Raw genomic sequence first — 25,956 nt, forward strand, 5'->3', positions numbered from 1 at the left:
AATTTCTAGGTTGCAACAACGTTGTTAAACATGTGTGTATCGCAGGCTTTGTAGAACCAGTTGTACAGCTAATTAGTTGGGTAGCTAAAGAACTCAATTGTAGGAGTAAATAGATCAGTTTGCTCCAATGTCCCTATGATAATGTCAGTGTTGCAGAAGCATTTGTCGTGAGGCCTTCTTGGACTCATAATGGTTCTCTTGTTTCTGCCTCATTTTGTATTTCATATTTTATGCATTTTAGCTGCACAGCTTTTAGCAGTGCCATTTTACACCATTTTGTTGATATTCTTCTAGGAAGTTGTGGTACAAGTTGTGTATTTAATTAGCCTTTGTACAACATTTAATCAGTACTTTCTGTTCAAGGCTAGGAACACTGTAAACAATATCCTAATTCTTGTGTTGCCCATTCAGGAGACAGCTTCTAACACCTAGACACAGCATTGTATCAGTACTGTGCTTCCAACACAGTATGGGTTATTATATAAATGGTGCATTGACCTGAAAGTGGCAGAGAGTACTCTGTTTATAACTGTCCTGGGATGAAAGATGTGTTTGAAATGCAGCTCTGCAAGCGCTAATCTGCCAGCTCTCGAGAGGATTAGCACCTACACCGCAGCCTGACTCCTGACACTGTCTTCAAGTATGGGATTGGGGCTAATCCCCTAGATCAGACCTGGCAGAAGGGTACACCCGCTATACTCTCAGCATAGTCTTAGGGTTAAGTACAAACATCTAGAACCCCTAGCACCTCTAGAATACATTTGCAGTGGTTTGATTTTTCATTGTCTTCACTACGTTTATCATGCTGGACTCTTTGCTCTATTTCATCTGCCTAATTATGGAAGCTCATTCGCTTCATGCTAGATTATGTTTGTTTCAAAAGATATCCTGAAAACTCAGTTTGTATATCTTTGTCTTCACTTGCATGCATGAATGATGCAAGGAAAGAGGTATGATCTGCTTCCACAACTTCCCTTGGGAGTCAGAGTGTCATGTGCAGGTTGCCAGGCTCACCATCCACACCAGTAGGTTTAGGGGTTCAGGTGAGGCACTGTGAGCTAGCCAGGAATTGGACCAATAATTTCTAAAGGTGTGGGCGGACTCAGTCCCCCACATTGTGAAGTTCTGTCACCCAAAATGTGCAGTTCTGCATCTCAATAGAAACAAAGTAACTCAAACCTGCACAAAGTGTTTTGCACTGGAAAGGTGCCAAAAAGTGATGCAGTGCAGCTATGCTTTGCATTATTCTGCGTCAGAGTGGTCTTACTTGGACAGAACATGTGTATTCCCATTCAATCACCCTTGCTTTTTGATGCAAAATCATATCTACTAACAATACTAGACAGAGACAGGGCTTTGCTCCTACGAATAATGCCACTTTGGAGCAGGAGTTAAAAGGAGAAATACTTCTGTTACTCCTTTCTTTTGTGTCTTTGAATGTGTGCTACAATGTATAGCTCACTTGCAAACTTGCTGAAGACTCAAAAGAAAGTGGCATCAAGATCAGACTCTGTACAACCACACAGCCTTCAAAAATGCCATCCGCAGTCACCTCCTCAGGCCGATCTCTGCCCCAGGGACCCCAACCCCAAAGGCCCAGCCTTCATTGAATAGAGATGGGGGGCATATGGTTTCCCTCCAAGGGCTGTTCTCAGCCCGGGGACCTATCTCCTAGGGCCTGGCCTTCATTGAATAGAGGAGGGTGGCCACGCAGCCCGCCACGGGCCGATTTTGGCCACAAGGGACACCATCCCCAAGGGCCGGGCCATGTCTCTTGGGTGTCCCCCAGGGCACCCAGTGTGCAGGGGACCACAGGAGGAACCTCAAGGCCCCTGCAGTCCCAGCCGGCTCTACACCTCCTGTGGGAGCCGATATTGCTATTGCACAGAGGGAGCTACTAACCATGCTGCTCTCTCAGTGCAAAAGCAATCGTTTCATCTGAAACTTCCACTTCCAGTAGGCGAGAGCAATTTGACAGCTTTTGCCTGCTGGAAGTGAAGTGTTTGCTCTGACTTGACTGGAGCTGTCAAAGCTCCTGCCACGTCAGAGCAAACAGCTATGCTCCAGGGGTGTCCACCCCCAGGACAAAGCAGGAGCCAGCTGAGGGGGGTGACAGCCCTCAGGGCCATTATTGGCTCCAAGGGGGCTGCGTGACATGGAGGTGGTGGACCCAGGGCTGTAAATGGCCTTAAAGAGGGGGCGCAGTACTGCCCCCTCCCTCATTTTCTGACAATAGAGTTGGCCCCTGGAAGTGGTGGTCACCAGGGCCAGAGGGGTCTGTGTAGCCCACCTATTTTTTTCTTAATTTTGGTCCCAGGGAGCTGGTGGTCCCAGGGGCCTAGTGGGGTCTGCATGGCCACCCTGATATATTTCCTACATTGTGGCCCCGGGGAGTCCTCAAGGCCCCCCAAGCATAACTAACAATAATTTTGGGCAGGGTGGTCTCTGGTGCATATAAATGCCCATAGAGGGGGGCCACGTGCACCCCCTCCTTTAATTTAAGAAAGGAGGAATGCCCCTGGGACCTGGCCCACCAGCGTGCTTAATTACAAACAAGGGCGGTAGACCATGCTTATTTTTTTTTCATTTTTGCTGTGAATTCACAAATTTCAGAAATTTGCAGCAAAATGCTGTTCAAAAAATGCTTTTTCACCCTGCTGGGATACCTCTGGGACCCCAAAAACAAGGCTTTGGGTTTTGAGTAGTCATACCCTGCCCCTTTTCTTTTTTTCACATTTTTTTGTGGGACTCTGCTGAAACGGACTCCCAAGATGGCTGCCAACACTTCTTGGTTTAAGTGTTGGCTGCCATTAGAGATTTGCATTTCCCTGCACATGCTCTTTATTCTTCTCAAAGTCATTGGGGAGGAACCACTGTCCTAGATATACAAATTTAGATTTTCTTAAATTTATCGACAACTACTGAACATATTTATACCAAACATCAAAAAGGACATCCTGCAGAAGAAAATCTAGCATTCTGTCAAATCTGGTGTAATTCGGTCCAGCAGCTCAGGCTGTGGTCATGTTCAAAATGTTATGACAATTTACATAGGAAACACACTTTTTTGACCCCTTTTTTCTCGGTCCCCACCTGACAGATCATCCCAAAACTATACCATACACAACATGAATTACCTTTCAAATATATAACAATTTTCACCTGGGACTAATTCAGACAGAACTAAATGCCAATCGGTCCCAGAGTTCTATAAAGTACTTTGATATTTTCTTATATACGGTTCAATTAAACAAATTGTTTTGAACAATAGTATTGGATCCATATGTTACTTAAAAGAGGTTTGCTTATCTCAATTCACACAAAGTCATGCAATATGATGTGAGAAGATGAATCATTAGTGCAGACATTCAATACACTGTACAATTCCCATTAGTCTTGATTTGAGTAAACACAATGTGCGGTGGCTTGTAATTCAGGGCTTCTCCAACATAACAAATGAGGTTCTTAAACTATATGGGAAAGGTATGATGATGTTTCAATCTCCTAGCATTTCTGAGGTCTCTTCAGCACAACACCGTCCGCCTTTCACACCTTCAATGTTCCAAAGTATTCCAAACTAGCTGCAATTATGGTCCTCATCATACCTTAAAAAGACCATAGGACCCAAACGTTCCTACCAACTTGACTCACTAAGAGCACCAATCACCTTCGCCGAAGATTCACAAATCAACATGCACTCCTCTATTTAAACGAATGTGCTGGGCACATCCAATTACTGTCTCCTGCATGGCACTGACTGCTGCTATCTTCACATACACTGAAACATACCTAACTTTCTTTGAGCAACAAGAATTACCAGCCCACTTTTTGGGGGGAAAATATTGTGAAGATCTGTCAAACGGCACCAAAGGCAATATATATATATATATATATATATATATATATATATATATATATATATATATATACACATAGATATATGTATATATATATATATATATAGAGAGAGAGAGAGAGAGAAAGAAAGAGAGTGAAAGAGAGAGAAAGAGACAAATACTTTCATATGTTTTTAATAATATTAGTGTGAAATGATATTTTTTGATATTTTTGTACTTACAATTATAATTGTAGGAAAACAATATTTTTGCTAACAGTGTTTTTGATATTTTTGTTCCATGATATTTGTGTTTCCAATATTTTTTCAGTGATCGCTATTAACGGTGAAACCAGCACCACTTATTGTGGAAGATTTTCACTTTATTACATTGTAGACAAATTTCTGTCAATTTTACTATGCTATGTCTCGCTGTGAATGTATCTGCTACTTCTGCATAAGCTTTAATTTTGTTGCATATTTTATGCTTCCAAGCATTTTAGTTATATACTTCAACTGTTTATTCCATGCACCACTAATTCGTGGGCCTAGCAGGAATAAACTAATTTTGTGCAAAGCAAAGCTTTGAGTGGTAAGCAGAACCACTTTAGATACTTAACATTAGTCCAAGATTTAAATAAATGGAGAGAGAGGAGTTCTGTTGTTCGACCGTGAATGCAGTAATAAAAGGTTGCTTATAAAGGGTTAATGTGGTTTTCTTAGAAGAGGTTGGGCTTTTATTTGTTTTTGATTTTCAGTTTTGATGTTATTCCAAGTCTGCTATTTTGGATCCTGCAAAGTTTTAAATTTACTAATCTGATGCTTCTTAGTAGAGATGATTAGGTAGTAGGAATTCAGTCCTCTGATGACACAGCAGCAGTGTGCAGGGCTACCTTCAGTGGGGGTTGCAGAACAGAGTGTGAGCTGTGACTGTCATTTTGAAATTAGCTCACGGAGGAAGGAAACTTGCCTTTTACAGCACCATGAGCTGATAACATTCCGTTTTTGCATATTTATCAATGTGTGTCTTGAAGGTGATTTGTTGTTTATGAATAGACATTATTTTATACCCAGGCATAGACCTGGGCATGTCTTTTGCTGTTTATGGGGAGGGAGAATCCTATTTCTGTACAAGCGAAAGGCAAGTCTTGTCATGTCCAGTGTCTTTGTCAGCAGAGACATTCAGGCAGAGCTGTGTGACGTTAGTGTATTAAAGAGCAGTGGATAGTTTCCACAGGTATTCTGCAAGTGGTCAGTGATATGTGTTTGTGATTGAGAGCTGTCCACAAGAACAAATTGATGACCCATGCAGTTTTCAGGATGCAATTCAGGAGAAGATCTTTTGCTGGATGAAGAGGCATGAATCACCATTGCCATGATGTAAATGGTTTCATCCATCACTTAGATAATTTGGTCCCTGTGTTGCAATTAGATGTGAGATTAGAATTATACAGTAGTTGTGGGGGTTGTTCTTGGTGTTATTGACCAGTCAACTGAGCAGAGGCAGCATTCTTGAATATCTCTTTATTGAGTAGTAAGCCTGTGATGGATCTGTTGCTGGTGAGGCTGTCCAATGTAGTAAAGCCTTTACAGGATTTTGTACAATGACCATGATGCCTTTTAGTGAATGACTGGATATCATTGTTGGGGAGGAGTGCTTCTCCAGAAAAGAGATGTATATCAGTTTGGTGGTAGGATGCTGACTTCATAAATGGTAGCATTGAGGGCTGTGACTAAAGCTCATTCTTTAAAGTTCTTCCACCGAGGTCCATTTGGGGGTATTGTATTGTTGAATGGAAAATTATGTGGTGGCCTGTTTTTAAAATATTTTTTCAGATGCTTCTAAAATGGTTACATTGTTAATAGGTTAATATCAGTTTTATGATGCAAATTGTTGCATGTTTTGAATTGTTTTGAGTCATATAGAGACTTTACCCTCTTCCATTCATTTACTTGCTTTTGCATTGGTATTTGTTGTTGCTGTGGCAAATCCAGAGTACTTGAATCCAACTTTCATTGATGCTTTGGTTTTGATGTATATTTTCAGGCATATTGTATAAAATGTAAAGGACATTGGCAAAAGTATGAATGATACAACATGATTGAGCCATTCATTTCTCTAAAAACTGTATTGTACTGGATGGATGAGGCGATCACTAGGACAAATACTTCTTAAACAAAGTCTTTCTTGGGCGTTGAAAGTCTGTGAATTAAATGGAAGGTGTCAATGAGGTTGAAAGGGTCTTAAAGGTTTGACACATATTAATAGAAATCTTTATGATATATAAACGGTATCCGCTGTTATTTTTTCTGCCTTCTGCAAACCTATTTTCCTTCAACTTTTATTTAATTACTTAGCTAAGCAATAAGTTTAAACCATGTCACATCTTTGCAGTGTAATACTTACTCCATCTATTAGAACAGAAAAATCTGCATATTGTGGAATTGAGATTCACACCTGCTCTGGCAATATCTACTCTTGCTGTTAGAAAATTATGATCAATTTATTTATGTTTAAATTAAAATGTATAATTTGAAATGCATCAAAGTTACACAACCTAGGGTTCAATGTTTTGTCAATTAAACTTGAACCCCCTTCATTCACTTATTTGTCTGCCATTGTGTCGCAGACTTTCTGTTCCCATCTAGATCATGCTTAAGCCTTTCTTCATTGTTCACTGTGACACCAGCTTTCCCAGCCCACTGTGACAAACATTTTTTAATCTTAGGTTGTAGGATACATTTGACACACAACGCTTCCTTGATGTGCATTCTTTCATTACCCTACGGCTGCTACCTAATAACACAGAGGATACAAAAGTGTTGAACAAGAACCTGCTTGCATAATTGCCGCCCTAGCCTTCCTGCAGATAAATAGGCTTTGAGTGTGAGGTTGATGAGGCCCTCCTGTCAATAGATTCAACTAGCTGAGGGAGCTTAATTTACTAATGGATGAATTTTGAGAACACATCATAGCTGCAGAAGATCGGCAATGGGAAATAGGCATAGCATATGTTTGGCTTTGTCTAGTACATGCACCAAGTAGTGCATGACATATGTGGATCAATTCAAACATAGGCAGTTCAAATATGGAAATGTGCAGGTAGAACGCACACCTATATACATTCACAAATCCACACACTGGCAGACCTGCAGCCATATTAAGTCCATACATGAAAAGTAATTCACATCACAACAAAATTCACATGTATGCAAACCAACAGACATAGGCTTCCACGTACACACAAACCAACAAATACATTGACCCTCAGACAAGGACACAGTCTAATAAACACACAGGGGTTTATACACATGTTTAAGGAAATATACAGTCATGGATTCTTAAACTCAGTAGACTTCGAGGTTATACCGTTACAAGCGTACACAACATATACACATAGACCAACCCAAAATGCCCAGGTACTTGGACAGCAAATATTTAGTGTGAAATTTATGAACGTGCTGACAGTTGCCATACACAACTCTAAATGCCACACAATACACATAGACACATATACACCCTCACACCTACTGACACCACTAAGACCAACATGGATACACACAGATATGTGGATATACAGAATGCATACACATTAAAAACACACTTAAAGATTCCTAGTCACTGACAGAAGGCATACAGACACACATCCATTCACAGACAACACACAAAAAGGCACACATGGTGATGTGGATAGTAAGATGGAGGGATACTATGTGGATTGATAGATATAAAGGAGGAAACGTGGCTAATATAATGTCAGACATCTATATACCTAAACCAGCAGTCATAGATCTGTTCAAGCACACACAAAATAGGCAAATATACACAAATATATTATAAAACATTGTTGCAGTCCTAACATTATGTGTGCATGTATACATACTTGTAAATTTAGGCGCATGTGTCACCTGCACACATACTTTTACAGGCAAAACAAATTCTGGTACACTTGGATGGAGAGACAGATGAAAGTACAGAATGATGAAAGGAAGTATTCAAAATGTTTGCAGGGGTGACGCAGGCTTCATGCCCATGTAGTCTTTAGTTGTCTGCAGAGAAAAATACATTCAAGTTGGAAAAAGGAGCAGCGTTTCACCAGTCTCTCAATTTCTGTTGTCACCCTAGAGAAAATCAAATCAACTCCACTTTGGAATCGAATACATCAGTCTCCTTGCCAATCTTACCCTTACTCTGTATTAAAAGGTTAGCTGGAGGTAAAATCTAGTTTCATTCCATCCTTGTCACTTGTGGTACAGTTGTTGTAAGAAAGTGGATTTTGAATGGGGAGGAGGATTACGATCCATCTTAAGAAATAATAACACTTCTCATCAGGATAAGCCCTCAAAGTGACTAAATTAACAAAAGATCAACGTGCTGCTAGCTATGACACAGCAGACAGGCTTCATTTGGGGGAATGTGTAAAGTATTTATGCAACACCAAAACAGTAGCAAAATTAAAACAACATGCAATAAAAGTCCCAAACTGAGCTGGAATAATCAAGTAAAGCTTAATAAACAAAATGACACAACAAATGTCAAAAATCCAATAAGGGGATATGAATTTTTAAAGTCTAAAGGAAAAATAGCACCAAAAAGTCTGAATCACCAATGTTAGTGAATTGTCACAGTAGAGTGGGACCTAGGCATGATTTGAAGCAGGCTATGCTGGAGCCCAATTCAGATACAGAAAGTGAGTTGGTCCTAGTAAACATCTGGAAGTCAGAAATTCTGAAAACGTTTTTAAGTCCCATATCAGAAAGAGACGTAGTCATTTTTTTGCAGAAAAGCTTTTAAATCTTCCAGCGCAGAATGGGACTCTGCAGAAAAAACTTTCAAAAGTCCCCAAATTTCTTTTGGTGCCCAAACATTCCCTGTGGTGCACTTCTAACACCTTTCATGCAGCGGAAACTTAAACATGGTCTGGGCTGTATAGATGACTACTGCTACACTGAAGACTGACTCCAGATAGGTATGGCATCCACACATAGTGAGTGCATAAACTCAGGATGGTGCTATCGTCTTCTAAATGCATGCTGCTTAAAGTTAGTAGCAAGCACCGATATAACACTGACAGTCATAGAAGCTGACAAACACACAGAAAGGATGAAACAGAGACAGACAGATATACAAGCTAGCAACTGTAACTGGGGTTACATGCAAACAAACTTAATTGATGAGTAACCATAAAATCAGACATCAATACATATAGACAGTGCCTCAGACAATCAAAGATCCACACTTCAATGCAAGTCTTCTTGAGAATATTGTGGCTGGACACCAATTTTCATGCTGTACAACTCACTGTTCCCTCTCAGCCCAAGGCACCATACACAGTAGGAAGCCATCTACAATGGAGCTGTGTTTATCCACTGATGCATGCTTAAAAGTTGCATTTTCTCAACTATGCCGGATAGGCAGTGATGATCTGCCATATATTCATAGAATTGGGCCTGATTTAGAATTTTACAGACAGGTTACTCTGTCAAAAATGTCAGAGATATCTTGTCTACCTTATTACAAGTGCATTATATCCTGTGCAGCAGCAGGTCCTCCTTAAGAGCAGGGGAGTGTTGCCCACCCTGCTGCCAGCGCAGCAAAAATGAGAAATGAAGTGGTAATACAACCATTTTATTACCATTTTACTTATCCCTTCATCCAGCCAGCCCAAGACAAGTTTTGGGGCAGGGCCATCACTGCTGACTGGCAGCAGGGAAGTAGGAGTGGTCAGCACTCCAGTTTAAAGTGCACATGCCACTTTGGCCGGCTGTCCTTCAATAGCCATCCTGACATGCACACTTTAAACCTCTTCACCTGAGCCATCTTAGACAGCTTTGGTGGAGAGCAGGCACAGGCACCATGGGGCTGAAGGAGCACAAGCTAGCACACTCCAGCCAATCCTGGTGCTTCACTCATGCTGCCTTAGCAGTATAAGTGAAGACCCAGAATTGGTAGAGGGAAGTTGGCTCAGAAACCCCCTTGCTGCCCGACTTCAGGACGGAGAGGACCAGAGTAGCTAAGCACATTTTCTTTTTTGTTCTTTTTAAACTTACTGTGCTGTTCTATTTTGTTTTACACACTGCCAGGCAGTGTGAGAAACTTACACTAACTCTCAGCCTTAACTCCAGAGCTCTTAATCATGACCCATTATAAACACTGTTTATAGCAAACCAAGTTTGAGAGTTTTAAGGTTGGGCTTAAGGGTATCTCTGATCGCCTCACTTCTTTAAACAGGAAGTAGCCGGCACTGATCCTGTGGTGCTTATACTAAGGTGAACAGGATCTCCACCATGTTTGTGTAGAACTAACCCATCCACCAAACTAGACCAGGTAAAGCAACTGTCTTAATGTGTGAAAATGTTTGAGTTTGGAAGTGGTCACTTAAGCATCAAAAAAATGAATCTAATCATGTATTCTACTTCTGAATTTCAGAATAGTTTCAAACTTAGTTTTTGGTTAACTTTAAATACATGTAAAAACAACAGAAAGATGTCCCCGACAAGTGTAAATTAGAAGATCAAGAGGGCAAGGCAATTGTTTTCTTTACACATCAACTACTTAAAAATAATGTATGACACCCCTTTAACAGACTCCTAATTTGACTTTTACACAAGTCACTTTCAGTCTGTTTATCACTGTTGTTTTATAAAACTTTACTTAAGCTGATAATAACTTTTGTCTCTCTATGCCAATTTCATGCTGTCTGATCCAGTGAGACATGTTTACGAGTAAGAACATTTGGTAACAATTTACAAGAGTAACGGATAGTTGCATTCCTGGTACACGGCTTTTAAAAATGTTTTCCTGCTCAATATGAAACAGGCAATTTTATATTTTAAATATCAATTTAACCACATCATATTGTAGTCTGAACATATGCATGCATTCTTGTTTTTATTATGTTTAACAACAGGCACAATATATGAATATTTATTTTATTTAATGTCTTTCCAGAGAAAATAAATATACCCGATAGAATTGTAACAACAGCTTTTCTGATCATTTAGAAGGTACATCAGCAATGCAGTTGATGCACCTTCTAGATTATCAGGAAAGCTGATCATGAGCATTAATGAAGAGGTAAGGGGAAAACATATTTTCTCCAAATCTTGATCTGGCATTTATGCTATAATTAGATCAGCCGAGCAATGTGAGATCAGCCGAGCAATGTGACGGACAGTTTTAAGGCTCTTTTGCTGAAAGTTTTAACTGGTGCACAAAAAGAATGACAACTCCATTTGCACATACAAAAGAAGCAACATAGTATAAAATGTTTTCAGTGGAATTTGCACTTGTCCAGAATTTCAGTAATAATGCTCTAAAAGCTGTTTGATAGATAAAGGGAATTAAAGAACCACCCAGTGTATATTACATTAATGTAGCTAAAATATCCTTTGAATCTCTTTAGCCAGATTTGTAATAGGGAGGTACTAGTGAAGTGCCTACATTTCCCACACAAATATATTAACACTATTATGGATCTTTAAGGAAGCTTTCACCCACTACAGAAAGGAGCAGGGACACCTCTGGATCTGCATTGTATTTAGGAGTCAGGGAAGAGTTAGTGTCATATTTGTAATGTGTAATGGATATTTATAGAACATGGCTGCTACCATAATGTTCTGGTGCCATGTCACAAAAACGAGCAGCATTATCTTCTGGTTGGAGATATTCTAAATTGAACAAAGCCATGTTTTCAGTACTTTATGAAAGGAAAGTAGTTGATCATGTTGGTGGACTTGTAAAGAGAAAACATTCTAGCTCTCGGAAGCATAAAAAGAAAAGGTTCTGCATCCAGAACGTAGATGTTGGAACTTAGGGATGGTTAATAGACAGTGGTCAGAGCATTTGATATGATGAGAAGGGGCATGGTGAGAGAATGTTTATGCAGATAGTCCTAAGCCATGAAAGCTTTAACAGAAATACTTAGGAATTTAAAGATCACCGTTTTCGATATCCTCAGCCAATTACGCTTACTACTGACTAAGGATGAAAAGCAAAGTGGAGGGTGTTGTAGGGCCAGTCTAGCATCTCCATTCTGACTAATCAGAAGTCTTTGAAAAATGTAAGTTAGAGAACCAAAGAACAAAACAGTAATCCAATCTACTTAAATCCTAGTCCTAGATAATGAGGTGCTGGGAAGATGCAGGAATGAATGCAAGGATTTTACAAAGAGTTTTTATTAGAAGGAAAGAATAACTTATTGACCTGCAATGAAAGGGAGAGTTTATTGTACAGAATAAAGCTGAGGTCCCAATTGAAAGTAGAAGATTCAGGTTTGCAGCCCTGATCTGAGGGCCTGAAGCCAGGCATGAGAGAAACAAGTGAGACAAGCACAGAAAAATTTGAATGTAATTTATCTGTAAGTTAAGCTACAAAGAGTTCAGGATCATCCACTGAGTTATTGCTGAGATAAAAATGTGAAAATTGTCAATGTCTAACTTATCTAAAGAGCGAAAGATAAGTGTATCTTTGACATATGTCATAAATTTATATCCAAAAGAATAAATCAGTTTTGCAAGAGGTTTGACATAGGTACTAAACAGGTTGGGCCTCATCAGTGGTTGAAAAGTGGATTTAAAAGAACCCATTCATATGGCACCTCTAACAAAGCAGAGAAGGCAGAACATAGATCACAGAGTGAGGAATGTCAATATCAGAGCTTATTCTTGGAGGGGTGGAGTCTGTTATGGATCATAAAGTGTTCCAAATTGTGATACTTTGGTGAGTTATTTTAGAGCATTGTGGACTTCAAAGAGATGATGATTTCTTTCTTGATGTTTCCAGTAAGTGATCGCTCTATTAAATAACACTAGGCATGAACTGATGGTCTTCTATTTAAGAACACTCCAAATATGTGAATACCAGTGGCTACCCAGGGTCTATGTAACCTTAGCTTAGGTGATCAGTGCAAAATGCTGTTCTCTCAGCAGTGCACAGTATACATCTATATCATCATCATCACTATAAAATGTGAATTTTCCAGATAGTACTAACCTGGGAGCATGAAAATTATCCTCAGTTTCCTAAGACTGCTTTCATTGTATCCATTCCAGATCACATGATATTGTAATGGGTCTCAATGGTTAACTAAATTTTGATCTATTCCACTTCCTATTCTGGTGACCCACCCATTAACACTAGAGGTGGTTGAGTAACAGCATCAGTCAAAACTGGTTCAACTCTAGAAAAGTGAAATATGGGTGTCTAGGATAGGCAATTCAGCTGGTGCATTTGATCACTTATCTCATTTGCTTCATGAACTACATTGGTTCCCCATTTTGGACGGAATTATATTCAGAATCTGGTGCCTAGTCCACAAGACCTACCAAGTCACAATTCTTTCCAATTCAAAAGTACCAAGATTGTAACCTCTACTGCTCAACTGCTCTACTGCTCAAAGACAGTCTTTCCAAAGTGCAGCCCCATCAATGTGGAACTCTCTCCGTCCAGCCATCAGAACTCTGACACTATACACCACCTTCTGAAAACATGCCAAGACCCATAATACTAATTGAAATAATAGTTATTGTAATGTTTTGCAAAGAACTCAGGATTTTGTTATCATATTGGTCTCTATTCTTCTTTCCGTTTTTTAAACTATTCTGAAGATCTTCCTTCCCCTATCTCAATGTAACCCTGTTATTTTAGAATGTTTTATTGTAAAGCACCCTTATACCATTGAGGTCCAAGTGTACTATGCAAATGTCAAAATATTTTTTAAAAACTGGAACAAGGTGAAAATGTGTGCTTCTTTCTGATTAGAGTCTTAGCAGGGCTGCTTGACTAATACTTTAAGCATATTGTTTCATAAATGTTTATCTATGGTTCACTATTGAATTAAACTCTATTTTCAATTTGCTTATTAGGTAAATCAGGTCTCTACGGCATCAGCATAGACCACATCATTCTACTGTGAAATCATAAAAAGCTGGTGGCCTTGTTTTCATTTTATAAATTTGAGAGATAATTGAAACTTAGTGTTAAACTCTGTCTCCTATGCCAAAACAACTTGCGTCTAAGAAGAACATGTGGGGGAATTGTGTTGGAATATTCTACAATGATGCAAAATGTTAGGAACATTGTAAATGAAACTACTCCATACACATCAATAACATACTCTGAAGTATACCCTGCTAAACAAGAGTTTGGATCCTACATGCCAGTAGAGAAATGAAAGACATTGAACAATGGAATACACAGCCTCACTGGAAAGCTTCAGGATTCATTACTTCAGTTGCTTGGAGTATTTCTTTCTTTGATCATGTCCAGCAGTCTCCATGTTGCCTTTGGCTCTCAGAAAATCCAAGCTGCTATATAAAAAATTACCCATGGCTTCACAGGCCAAACTGAAACCTCCTCACCTATTTTGATGAACCTATTCTGAGTTGGAACAATTTCTTCCTCTTTGTTATATCTTTCATGAGTATCTGGTGGGTATCCCTACCACTGGAATGGTACCATAGTGTAACCTCAAATTTCCAGGATTAAAGGATTCCAGGAACAAGGCTTTACCATCCATATAATTAGTAACACACATGATCCTCACCTTAGAAGCACTTGCACCATTCTTTCATTTCTCCACTTTGAATTTTAAATGTTTAACTGAGGCTATGGTACACTCACTAAAGGATTTGTGCTCTTGAAAATCTGACTCAGGATTCTGGATATGCATATTCATATATGCCACTTTGTGATTCAGTCTCTTGTTCTTTGAATTTTTCAGTTGGCAATTGATCTTTGTCACAGCCCCCTCCACTTCCGATACTATCAGAAATGTCTGTCAAAGATTTTCTCAGATTCTGTAGAAGCCATTAAATTGGGGAGAACAGGGTCTTCAGAGTTCACCACTCAATCTGTAGTTTGACCAGATGTGGGGGCCTGTCTTTGGGTGGCTGTATTTTATTCTTCTCATGAGAAATTGAGGACCTTCTGAAGTAAGTGAAATCTCTTGACCCCTTCACTGCCAGGCCTTTTCCTCTTGTGTGCCGAGCCTTTTTTTGGCTATCTGGGGCAGTTTGTGTTTAGGCCCTCATAACTTTTTGTCCACATAAGCTATCCATGCCAAATTTGCGTCCTTTTTGTCCAACATCCTATGGATTCTAGGGTTACCCAGAGTTTGTGTGTTCTACCGGAGGAGACCAAGGAATTGGCCAAAATACAGCAAAAATTCATTTTTTTAAAACAAAATGGGAATAAAGGACTCCAGAAGAAGGCTTGTGGTTTTGTCCCTGAAAATGGCATCAACAAAGGGTTTACAGTGCTAAAATCACCAGCTTTCCAGCTTTCAGGAACAGGCAGATGTGAATCAGAAACCCAGATTTTTCAACACAGTTTTGGCATTTTACTGGGACATACCCCTTTTTTACTATTTTTTGTGCTTTCAGCCTCCTTTCAGTTAGTGACACCAATGGGTGTGAAACCAATGCTGCATCCCAGAAAGCTAAACATTTCTGAAAAGTAGACAAAACTCTGAATTAAGAAGGGGTCATTTGTGTAGATCCTACAGGGGTTTCTCACAGAACATAACAGCTGAAATCCAAAATTCTTAAAATTGAGGGAACAAAACTGCCATTTTTCACCACATTTTACTTTTTCCTGCGATGTTAGATTTTTGAAAGCAATATACTGTTACGTCTGCTGGACTCTTCTGGTTGTGGGGATACATAGGGATTGTAGGTTCATCAAGAACCCAAGATACCCAGAGACAATAAATGAGCTGCACCTTGCAATGGGTTTTTATTCTATACCGGGTATACAGCAATTCATTTGCTGAAATATAAAGAGTGAAAAATAGGTATCAATAAAACCTTTGTATTTAAGAAATGGGCACAATATAAGGTGTATAGAAGCAGTGGTTAGTTGCACATCTCTGAATTCTAGGGTGACCATACTAGCATGTGAATTACAGGGCATTTCTCAAATAGACGTCTTTTTTACACACTGTCTTACATTTGGAAGGAGAAAATGTAGAGAAAGACAAGAGGCAAGAACACTTGCTTTGTGATTCTGTGTTCCCCAAAGTCTCCCAATAAAAATGTTACCTCACTTGCATGGGTACGCCTAATGCTCGCGACAGGAAACGCAACATGGAGACATCACATTTTTACATAGAAATCTGACATGTTTTTTGCAAAGTGCCTAGCTGTAGATATTGGCCTCTAGCTCAGCCGGCACCTAGGGAAACCAACCAAACCTAGACACCTAGGGGATTCCAAGATGGGGTGACTTGTGGGGCTCTCACCAAGTTCTGCTACCCAAAATCCTTTGCAAACCTCAAAATGTGTCAAAAAACCCACTTTTTCCTCAAATTTCGGGGACAGAAAGTTATGGCATCTGAGAGGAGCCACAAATGTCCTTCCACCCAGCATTCACCCAAGTCTCACGATAAAAATCGTACCACACTTGTGTGGTTAGGCCTAGTGCCCGGGAAAGGAAATGCCCTAAAACACTATCTGGACACATCAAAATTATCAATACAAAACTACCTGTTTTTGCGGGGGTGGGGCACCTGCGTTTTTGATCCTGGGCTCAGCAGCCATCTAGGGAAATATACAGACAAAAAACAGACATTTCTGAAAACTAGACACCTGAGGTAGTCCAGGGAGGTGTGACTTGCGTGGATCCCCCATAGTTTTCTTACCCAGAATCCTCAGCAAATCTCAAATGTAGTTAAAACATCAAATTTTTCCCACATTTTTGTGTGGAATCACCGCACCGGGACAAATTCCTTACCACCCAACACTTCCCTCAGTCTCCCGCTAAAAATGATACCTCACTTGTGTAGGTGGGCCAAGTGCCTGTGACAGGGAAGAGCCAAAAACATGTCGAAATTGAAGGGAAACCAATGCGTGTCAAAAAGGGCAATTTGAAAAAAAAAAATAGGCTGACAAGTGCAGCAGAATTTTTATCGGCATAGATGAGCAATGCTGGGTAGTAGGAATTTTGTGGATTCCTGCAGATTCTGGAAGGTTCCATCACAAAAATGTGGGGAAAATGTGTAATTCCCACCAAAGTTGGAGGTTTGCAGGGCATTGTGGGTAAGAAAATGGTGCAGGGTGCATGTGAAGCACCCAACCCCAGAATCAACCAGATGTATAGTTTTCAGATGGGTCTAGGTCTTGTGGATTTTTCTACATGGCAGTGTCCCAAAGTTCAAAAAGTGCAGCCCTCACTATTCCAAGTGGGACGATTTTGAGAGTTGCACAAGCTCTCATGGCCCAAATGTAAAACCAAAACCCAAAATAATCAAATGTCCTCTTGCTTGCTGTGGGATAAGATGTTTTAGTGTGCAGAGGGAGAACTGAAAGACTGTTACCCACTTCAGTTGGGGTGGGGGCATAACCAGACCCATACTGATTGGTAGCCACAACCCCACTTTTTCTTTTTTTTAACTCCCTGGCATCTAGTAGACTTTCTTCCCCCCCGGGGTGTGGATCGGGGGTAATTGCCCCATCTGCCCACTGGTTGGCCTTACCCCCAACCTCTTATTTTGAAAAAAAATCTTCCCTGGTTTCTGGTGGGCTTTCGGCCTTCCAAAAATAGGCCAATCTGCCCCAAAGGGGGGCAGAAATGGCCTAAATACAATTTGCCCCCCAGGGGAGAAACCCTTGCCTAAGGGATCGCTCACCATACATATGAACATAAAATAAACAAAAAATAAAAATATCCCTGGTGTCTGGGATCGACCTAATTATAATAGGCTGCTCTGCCCCCTTGTGGGGCAGTAATGGCCTAAAACTAATTTGGCCCTCAGGGGAGCCACCCTTGCCTAAGGAGTCGATCCCCACATATAATAAAGAAGCAAATAAACAAAAAACAAATGATCCCTGGTGTCTAGGGGGTTTCTGCCCCCGGGGGGGGCAGAAATGGCCTAAAAATAATTTGGTCCCCTGGGGAGCAGCCCTTGCCCAAGGGGCCGCTCTCCTTATGAGTAAGTATCACACAAAAAATTCTCTCATTTCTGCTGTCCGATCACATTGCAATCGGGCAGCAGAAATGCTTGAAGAGACATGAAAGTAAAGGCCTTTCCTTTCCATTCATGCCTCTGCCTGCCCCCTCCTCCCGAGTGAAAGAGAAATGCTGAGCATGCTTCCAGCGCGATGGGAGGTGACCTCTAATGAGGTCAGCACGTGATCTCATGCTCATATCATCAGACGTCACTGGGAGGGTTGGGGGGTTCAGGGTGAGAAGGAGAAGCAATTCCTCTTCCAGCCCTGCCATGGGAGGCGGGGGGAAAGCCCACAGAGAGAGCACTAGCACTACCTCCGAACTCTGGTGCCAGGACGTCATGGTTACGTCCTTGGCCCAGGAGCACTGTGCCGCGGGACGTAACCATTACGTCCCTGTCACAGAACCAATTAAACAAAGTGGAACCCTCAGAACCTAATGCCGAGGAGCAGAATAGATACTCCTTATGAATTTTGCTGTATTCATGCTGCTCAAAGCATTTGGCAAGGCATGCTGTCCTTCACTCTGCAACATCTCTCCTACGTGCTATCCAGCCAGGGTTCTTCTCTGCTACATTGCATCAAAAGTCTAACCTCTCCACAGAGCTCTGGAATAACAGTGGAACACAGGATTTATTTTTTACGGCCACACAAGGATCAGACACAAATGCTTTGGCAGGAAACTGGGTTATCACTCAGAGCAACTATTGGGTTCCACTCCAGTTTTTTAACCGTGCCAGAAGCGCCATCTTCGTGAATGTGTCTGATGCTTTAGATGAGTGGATCTCCTCCACTTACATCCTCTTCCCCACTGTGATAAAAAGCAATGTCAGGTTTGAGTTTTTGGGTTGCTCTGTCACCTCCTGGTACACTCACAAAAGGCCACCTGGTGAGACAGACCACCAAATGTAGCTCAGAAAATGGAACCATGCCAGTGGTCCATAGGCAATCATCCTTTATGAAGCTAAACTTGACCATCTCCCCCAACCTCATATTATCCATTTGAAAAATCCTTGCATGAGTTCACAAAATATATTAGATGACTGATCCAGGTCATTTGTCCACTATCCTTTGTCCTCAGTAAAGACTATCACCCTCCCTTGTCAGATTTACATACTCATGGTCCTGTGGAGGAACAGTATCTTGGAAAAATGCCTATTTTTATTAAAGGAGGGTTTGTGATATCATAGGAATGCTGTCTTTGTGGAGGCCATATGTCAAGGAAAATCTTGCCACAAATCAAAAAATGTAGACAAATAAAAACAGTGGTGGAATATGGTGACATAACTAACAGGCTTGGTCTGCACAAAAAAACATTTCTTGGGTTACAAAGCTACATATACTCTGACTTAGGCATCCGTCAACAGATGTTGACACTGTTAAAAAGAAATTAGTGTCCCAGATCATCCTTTGCAGACCTATCCCTAAGGTGTCACAGATTGTACGGAAAATTGTTTTACATAGCAAAAACTATACATGAGGCTATACAGATCCTGCAGTCTTTAGGATTCAGACAGCAGAGCTATATTTTAGGATGTATGCTTTTACTAAAGAGTTACACTGCAGAGCCTTCCCACAAGGGACACAGATCACACATCTTGGCTTTGAAGAACAAAGCAATAAGTCAAATTACAGATCTTTCAACCACTTGTGATAGATGGTGGGGCTAGCCACCAGTCTCCAAAGAACTTAAGGCCTCATGTACAAAATGTTTTGCAGTCGTATTAAATCATCATAAAGGCTCAATACAGAAATACAGAATAAGTGCAAAATCGTAAAACACATAGTTAATCATATTCTAAGTGAAAATGTCTTTGTTTCAGACTCATGTAGTCCATACAAGTAAAATGGCAAAGTACACCCACAAAATGCTAGATCTCTGAGGTTATATAGAAAAATCACACAATCTATTAATAGATTCTGCAACATCAGCCTGGTATGATCACGGTTAGGTTTGCATTTCGCAAATCAGAAATAGCAAAGGAATAATAATGAAAAATGAAACTATTTAGCACTAACCCATTTTCTTATAGTGAAAGAGATCTTCCCTTGATTCCTCAACAAATATACTCCTGGTATGGGATCTATACTACAATTGAGACATTTCTTGAACAATGACGCTTAGAACCAACATGTCTTCAATGGAACTTCCAGTGAAAGTTCTTGAGAATGATACTTTTGAGGATAGCATGGGTGCCTCAGTCACAATATACACTTTCTAACTAGATATCCAATGCTATTACATTGATGTCATCTGCTCAGTGATCCATGGAAAAAAAGGGAGAGACAGCTTTGCAGCAGGATACTGATTGGAATGGGGGAATGAGGAGGAAACATTGAATAGAACACATGCATCCATTTTAAAAAATTATGACGTAGCACACAAAATGTGGCACAACTATTAATAGTATTATGTAGACTTCTAATTAACTTAGGTAACTCATTTCACATGCAACTTTGACACTTTATTGGTTACAACTTTATACATCATTAGAACAAAAACATTTCAAAAACAATTTTCACTTGAGATTTGTACATTTAGCATATTTCAAAAACACTATAACAGTTTTTTCAAACAGTTTTTCCTTTTCTTTCAGGTTGAAAGACTTCATCATGCATTGCAAAAAACACTAGCAAGGCACAGATTAAAGGAAAGCAGGTACGAAACAAATGCAAATAACTGCTGTAAACCTTTCTATTCATAATTTCAGAAAATATTTGTTTGCAGATTGCCATTGGAGGAATTAAAAAATGTCTCATTTATGTTGTTATTTTTAGCACAATATCAAATAGAAGTTTAATTAACATTCGATATTATGAACAAAACCTTATCAACAAGTGAATCTGGACTAAAACAGTAATTTTTCTTGTCTAAAAATAGAGAAATACCTCCTGTTCCCAGGAATATAGTCTCACTCTATGCAGTTGGGAAATTGCAATGTTTCTGTAATACTGGTGCTTCTGCCCTCTTGTATGTATGTATATGTTATTATAGTGTTAATGTATTGCCAAAAAGTTAAGGATCAGCTACAAAGACAAGCATAAACTCAATAAGTGATAAGAGAGGTAGCTTTCCTAAATTGGAGCATTGTTCATGCGATCCTGATGGATTTGATGATCTTGTACCAGATATTGGTTGCACAGATGGAAAACCATGGCTGCCTTGCATTTTTTGTTTTTGTTTTGTTTGTTTAACACTTCTTAGTCTGCAGTATGATGGTGTCTTGGTTGCATGTGTGTCGGAACCACCAACGTTGGTGTGCTGGTCTGCATCATAAGAGGGTGCCGGTTACAACAGCTTTGTAAATGATGCAGCTGGTATTAAATATTGAACGTGCCAGCAAAGGGAGCCAAAGGAGTTCAATGAGGATTGGAATGATGCAATTACATTTCTTCAGGTCCAGGATGTGACATGCAGTGGCCTGTAGGATGCCCTTGAGGAGTGCCAATGGAGAGTCTGGGAGGCTAGGGCAGTGCGTTTCTGCCATCCAGATGAGCAAGTACAAGGGCGTGATCAGCGCTGCTAAAATCACTTTCTGGAAGAAAAGATTTCCCGTATTGTACTGCAAATGCTCTAAAGGAGGTCCTAACATAGTTCCACAATTCTTATACTACTTTTTGTGACCCACTCTCTTTTTAGTTTCAGTTGGCTGCTAAGGAGTATCCTTCACGAGGAGAGTGGTAATAACTGAAAAAGCTTAAATGTCCACATTGTTATATAGTTTCTCATATCAAAACATTTGTAAGTGTTCCATAATTTGATATATGAAGGAACCAAGGCTCTGGAAATAAGTGCAGAGGCTCAGAGTTTTTTTATAGAACTACATTCCTGCTGTAAAGCTCCAGGTTGCAGAACAAAAATCTTGTCCTTGATTTAGCCTAATGCCTAGCTCTTCTCCCACCCTCCACTTGTCATCCCTTTATCTCAGACTTGTAGGCAGTTTTTGATTCCTGAATTTTCCAGTTGTCACTGTTTAGTTCCTCAGTTCTTTCTTACCCCTGCTTCCTCCAATTGTCACTGTTTCCTGTTTTCTTCTTTACCCGTTTTTTCTGTTTTCCGTTTTCTGTCTTTCCCTCTCTTGCTGAGAGTCATGGTTTGATGACAAACTACTGGAAGATGAGATTTGTTTGTGATCACTCTATGTAGCCAAATAGAAGAGGCAGAATCCAAGTCAAACAACTGTTAGCAACCCAGCCGCTAGACCACATCTCCCAACTAGAGACTTGTTGGCCTTTTAAGACAAGAGGAGATTTCCAATCATGGAAGTACCTCTGAAAGGTTTGTCAATCTACGGTGCAAAATTCACACATACTTGCCTGAAATAACAACAGTGCTAGCCATGTGGCCAAGTCAAACTATAAAAGCGTGATTGTCAGTGGAATGCTTCTGTATGCATATGCTAATTGATGCTTGTATTCGATTTTTAGGTTTTAGTGAAGTAGATGTAGTAGCACCTGGTCCTGGATGTGGATTTCCTCAGGCTCCTAAACTTGACAAACATTTACTACCCAATTGGGGGTCTGCAGGGCCCATTTATTTGTTGGCATTAGGGCCATGCATCCTTGCCAGGTTACATGAAGAAAGTGGGCTATATTCATTCATCAAAAGCACACTTCAAGAGAACAAATTAAACCATTATTATTCTAATGTAATGCAGCTATAGCGAGGATTCAGTGGAGAGGTAAAACTGCAACAAATTGTTGGTTCTCCTTGTCCGTCAAAGTCATGGTTCCCCCATCACATGTAGGAAGTGTTATATGATTTCTGCCTTGGTAATAGGACTGCATGTTTAGGACGGTAGACTGAGTCCAACCACACAGTTAGTAACTGCCAGCCGAACTCCTGGCTAGTTCACAGTGCCTCACCTAAACCTCTAAACCCACAGAGGTAAAAGGTGATTATTGGAACCTGAACATGACACTCTGACTCCCCAGGAAAGCCCTGGAAACAGATATTACCCCTTTCCATGCTGGTATTCAAGAATGCTAAAGTGAAACAAAGTTATGCAAGTTAAGTTTTCAATATTTTTTTAAACAATCACAATCTTGCATATGAAGAGTGAGCTGTGATGAACAGGCAGATGTAACAAAGCAAAGTAATCAGCATTACGAACATGATAAAGAAGATAAACAATTTGTAGGAAGTTGGCTCTGTATGTGCTATTTCAAAGTAAGGAATAGCATGCACGGAGTCCAAGGGTTCCCCTTAGAGGTAAAATAGTGGTAAAAATAGATAATACTAATGCTCTATTTTGTGGTAGTGTGGTCGAGCAGTAGGCTTATCCAAGGAGTAGTGTTAAGCATTTGTTGTACATACACATAGACAATAAATGAGGCACACACACTCAGAGACAAATCCAGCCAATAGGTTTTGTTATAGAAAAATATCTTTTCTTAGTTTATTTTAAGAACCACAGGTTCAAATTTAACATGTAATATCTTGTTTGAAAGGTATTGCAGGTAAGTACATTAGGAACTTTGAATCATTTCAATTGCATGTATACTTTTCAAGTTATTCACAAATAGCTATTTCAAAAGTGGACACAGTGCAATTTTCACAGTTCCTGGGGGAGGTAAGTTTTTGTTAGTTTTACCAGGTAAGTAAGACACTTACAGGGTTCAGTTCTTGGTCCAAGGTAGCCCACCGTTGGGGGTTCAGAGCAACCCCAAAGTCACCACACCAGCAGCTCAGGGCCGGTCAGGTGCAGAGTTCAAAGTGGTGCCCAAAACGCATAGGCTAGAATGGAGAGAAGGGGGTGCCCCGGTTCCGGTCTGCTTGCAGGTAAGTACCCGCGTCTTCGGAGGGCAGACCAGGGGGGTTTTGTAGGGCACCGGGGGGGACACAAGCCCACACAGAAATTTCACCCTCCGCAGCGCGGGGGCGGCCGGGTGCAGTGTAGAAACAAGCGTCGGGTTCGCAATGTTAGTCTATGAGAGATCAACGGATCTCTTCAGCGCTGCAGGCAGGCAAGGGGGGGCTTCCTCGGGGAAACCTCCACTTGGGCAAGGGAGAGGGACTCCTGGGGGTCACTTCTCCAGTGAAAGTCCGGTCCTTCAGGTCCTGGGGGCTGCGGGTGCAGGGTCTTTTCCAGGCGTCGGGACTTAGGTTTCAGAGAGTCGCGGTCAGGGGAAGCCTCGGGATTCCCTCTGCAGGCGGCGCTGTGGGGGCTCAGGGGGGACAGGTTTTGGTACTCACAGTCGGAGAGTAGTCCGGGGGTCCTCCCTGAGGTGTTGGTTCTCCACCAGCCGAGTCGGGGTCTCCGGGTGCAGTGTTGCAAGTCTCACGCTTCTTGCGGGGAGTTGCAGGGTTCTTTAAAGCTGCTTCTTGAAACAAAGTTGCAGTCTTTTTGGAGCAGGTCCGCTGTCCTCGGGAGTTTCTTGTCGTCGTCGAAGCAGGGCAGTCCTCAGAGGATTCAGAGGTCGCTGGTCCCTTTGGAAGGCGTCGCTGGAGCAGAGTTCTTTGGAAGGCAGGAGACAGGCCGGTGAGTTTCTGGAGCCAAGGCAGTTGTTGTCTTCTGGTCTTCCTCTGCAGGGGTTTTCAGCTAGGCAGTCCTTCTTCTTGTAGTTGCAGGAATCTAATTTTCTAGGGTTCAGGGTAGCCCTTAAATACTAAATTTAAGGGCGTGTCTAGGTCTGGGGGGTTAGTAGCCAATGGCTACTAGCCCTGAGGGTGGGTACACCCTCTTTGTGCCTCCTCCCAAGGGGAGGGGGTCACAATCCTAACCCTATTGGGGGAATCCTCCATCTGCAAGATGGAGGATTTCTAAAAGTCAGAGTCACCTCAGCTCAGGACACCTTAGGGGCTGTCCTGACTGGCCAGTGACTCCTCCTTGTTGCTTTCTTTGTTCCCTCCAGCCTTGCCGCCAAAAGTGGGGGCCGTGGCCGGAGGGGGCGGGCAACTCCACTAAGCTGGAGTGCCCTGCTGGGCTGTGACAAAGGGGTGAGCCTTTGAGGCTCACCGCCAGGTGTTACAGCTCCTGCCTGGGGGAGGTGTTAGCATCTCCACCCAGTGCAGGCTTTGTTACTGGCCTCAGAGTGACAAAGGCACTCTCCCCATGGGGCCAGCAACATGTCTCTAGTGTGGCAGGCTGCTGGAACTAGTCAGCCTACACAGACAGTCGGTTAAGTTTCAGGGGGCACCTCTAAGGTGCCCTCTGGGGTGTATTTTGCAATAAAATGTACACTGGCATCAGTGTGCATTTATTGTGCTGAGAAGTTTGATACCAAACTTCCCAGTTTTCAGTGTAGCCATTATGGTGCTGTGGAGTTCGTGTTTGACAGACTCCCAGACCATATACTCTTATGGCTACCCTGCACTTACAATGTCTAAGGTTTTGTTTAGACACTGTAGGGGTACCATGCTCATGCACTGGTACCCTCACCTATGGTATAGTGCACCCTGCCTTAGGGCTGTAAGGCCTGCTAGAGGGGTGTCTTACCTATACTGCATAGGCAGTGAGAGGCTGGCATGGCACCCTGAGGGGAGTGCCATGTCGACTTACTCGTTTTGTTCTCACTAGCACACACAAGCTGGCAAGCAGTGTGTCTGTGCTGAGTGAGAGGTCTCCAGGGTGGCATAAGACATGCTGCAGCCCTTAGAGACCTTCCTTGGCATCAGGGCCCTTGGTACTAGGAGTACCAGTTACAAGGGACTTATCTGGATGCCAGGGTCTGCCAATTGTGGATACAAAAGTACAGGTTAGGGAAAGAACACTGGTGCTGGGGCCTGGTTAGCAGGCCTCAGCACACTTTCAATTGTAAACATAGCATCAGCAAAGGCAAAAAGTCAGGGGGCAACCATGCCAAGGAGGCATTTCCTTACACAACCCCCCCCCAAACGAAAGAGGATGAGACTAACCTTTCCCAAGAGAGTCTTCATTTTCTAAGTGGAAGAACCTGGAAAGGCCATCTGCATTGGCATGGGCAGTCCCAGGTCTGTGTTCCACTATAAAGTCCATTCCCTGTAGGGAGATGGACCACCTCAACAGTTTAGGATTTTCACCTTTCATTTGCATCAGCCATTTGAGAGGTCTGTGGTCGGTTTGAACTAGGAAGTGAGTCCCAAAGAGGTATGGTCTCAGCTTCTTCAGGGACCAAACCACAGCAAAGGCCTCCCTCTCAATGGCACTCCAACGCTGCTCCCTGGGGAGTAACCTCCTGCTAATGAAAGCAAC

General features: G+C 41.5%; 1 protein-coding gene across 1 annotated transcript in view; it reads left to right on the plus strand.

Annotated features, from left to right (window-relative positions):
• GUCY1A1 (guanylate cyclase 1 soluble subunit alpha 1) overlaps window positions 1–25,956 on the plus strand; it is a 465,791-nt gene that overhangs the window by 223,615 nt on the left and 216,220 nt on the right. Inside the window, exon 3 of the mRNA XM_069243102.1 lies at window positions 20,380–20,441. Within this exon, the coding sequence (XP_069099203.1) occupies window positions 20,380–20,441 (62 nt within the window). The remainder of the gene's footprint in view (window positions 1–20,379; window positions 20,442–25,956) is intronic.

This window comes from Pleurodeles waltl, chromosome 1_2, assembly GCF_031143425.1.
Source record: "Pleurodeles waltl isolate 20211129_DDA chromosome 1_2, aPleWal1.hap1.20221129, whole genome shotgun sequence".
NCBI classification, from domain to species: Eukaryota; Metazoa; Chordata; class Amphibia; order Caudata; family Salamandridae; genus Pleurodeles; species Pleurodeles waltl.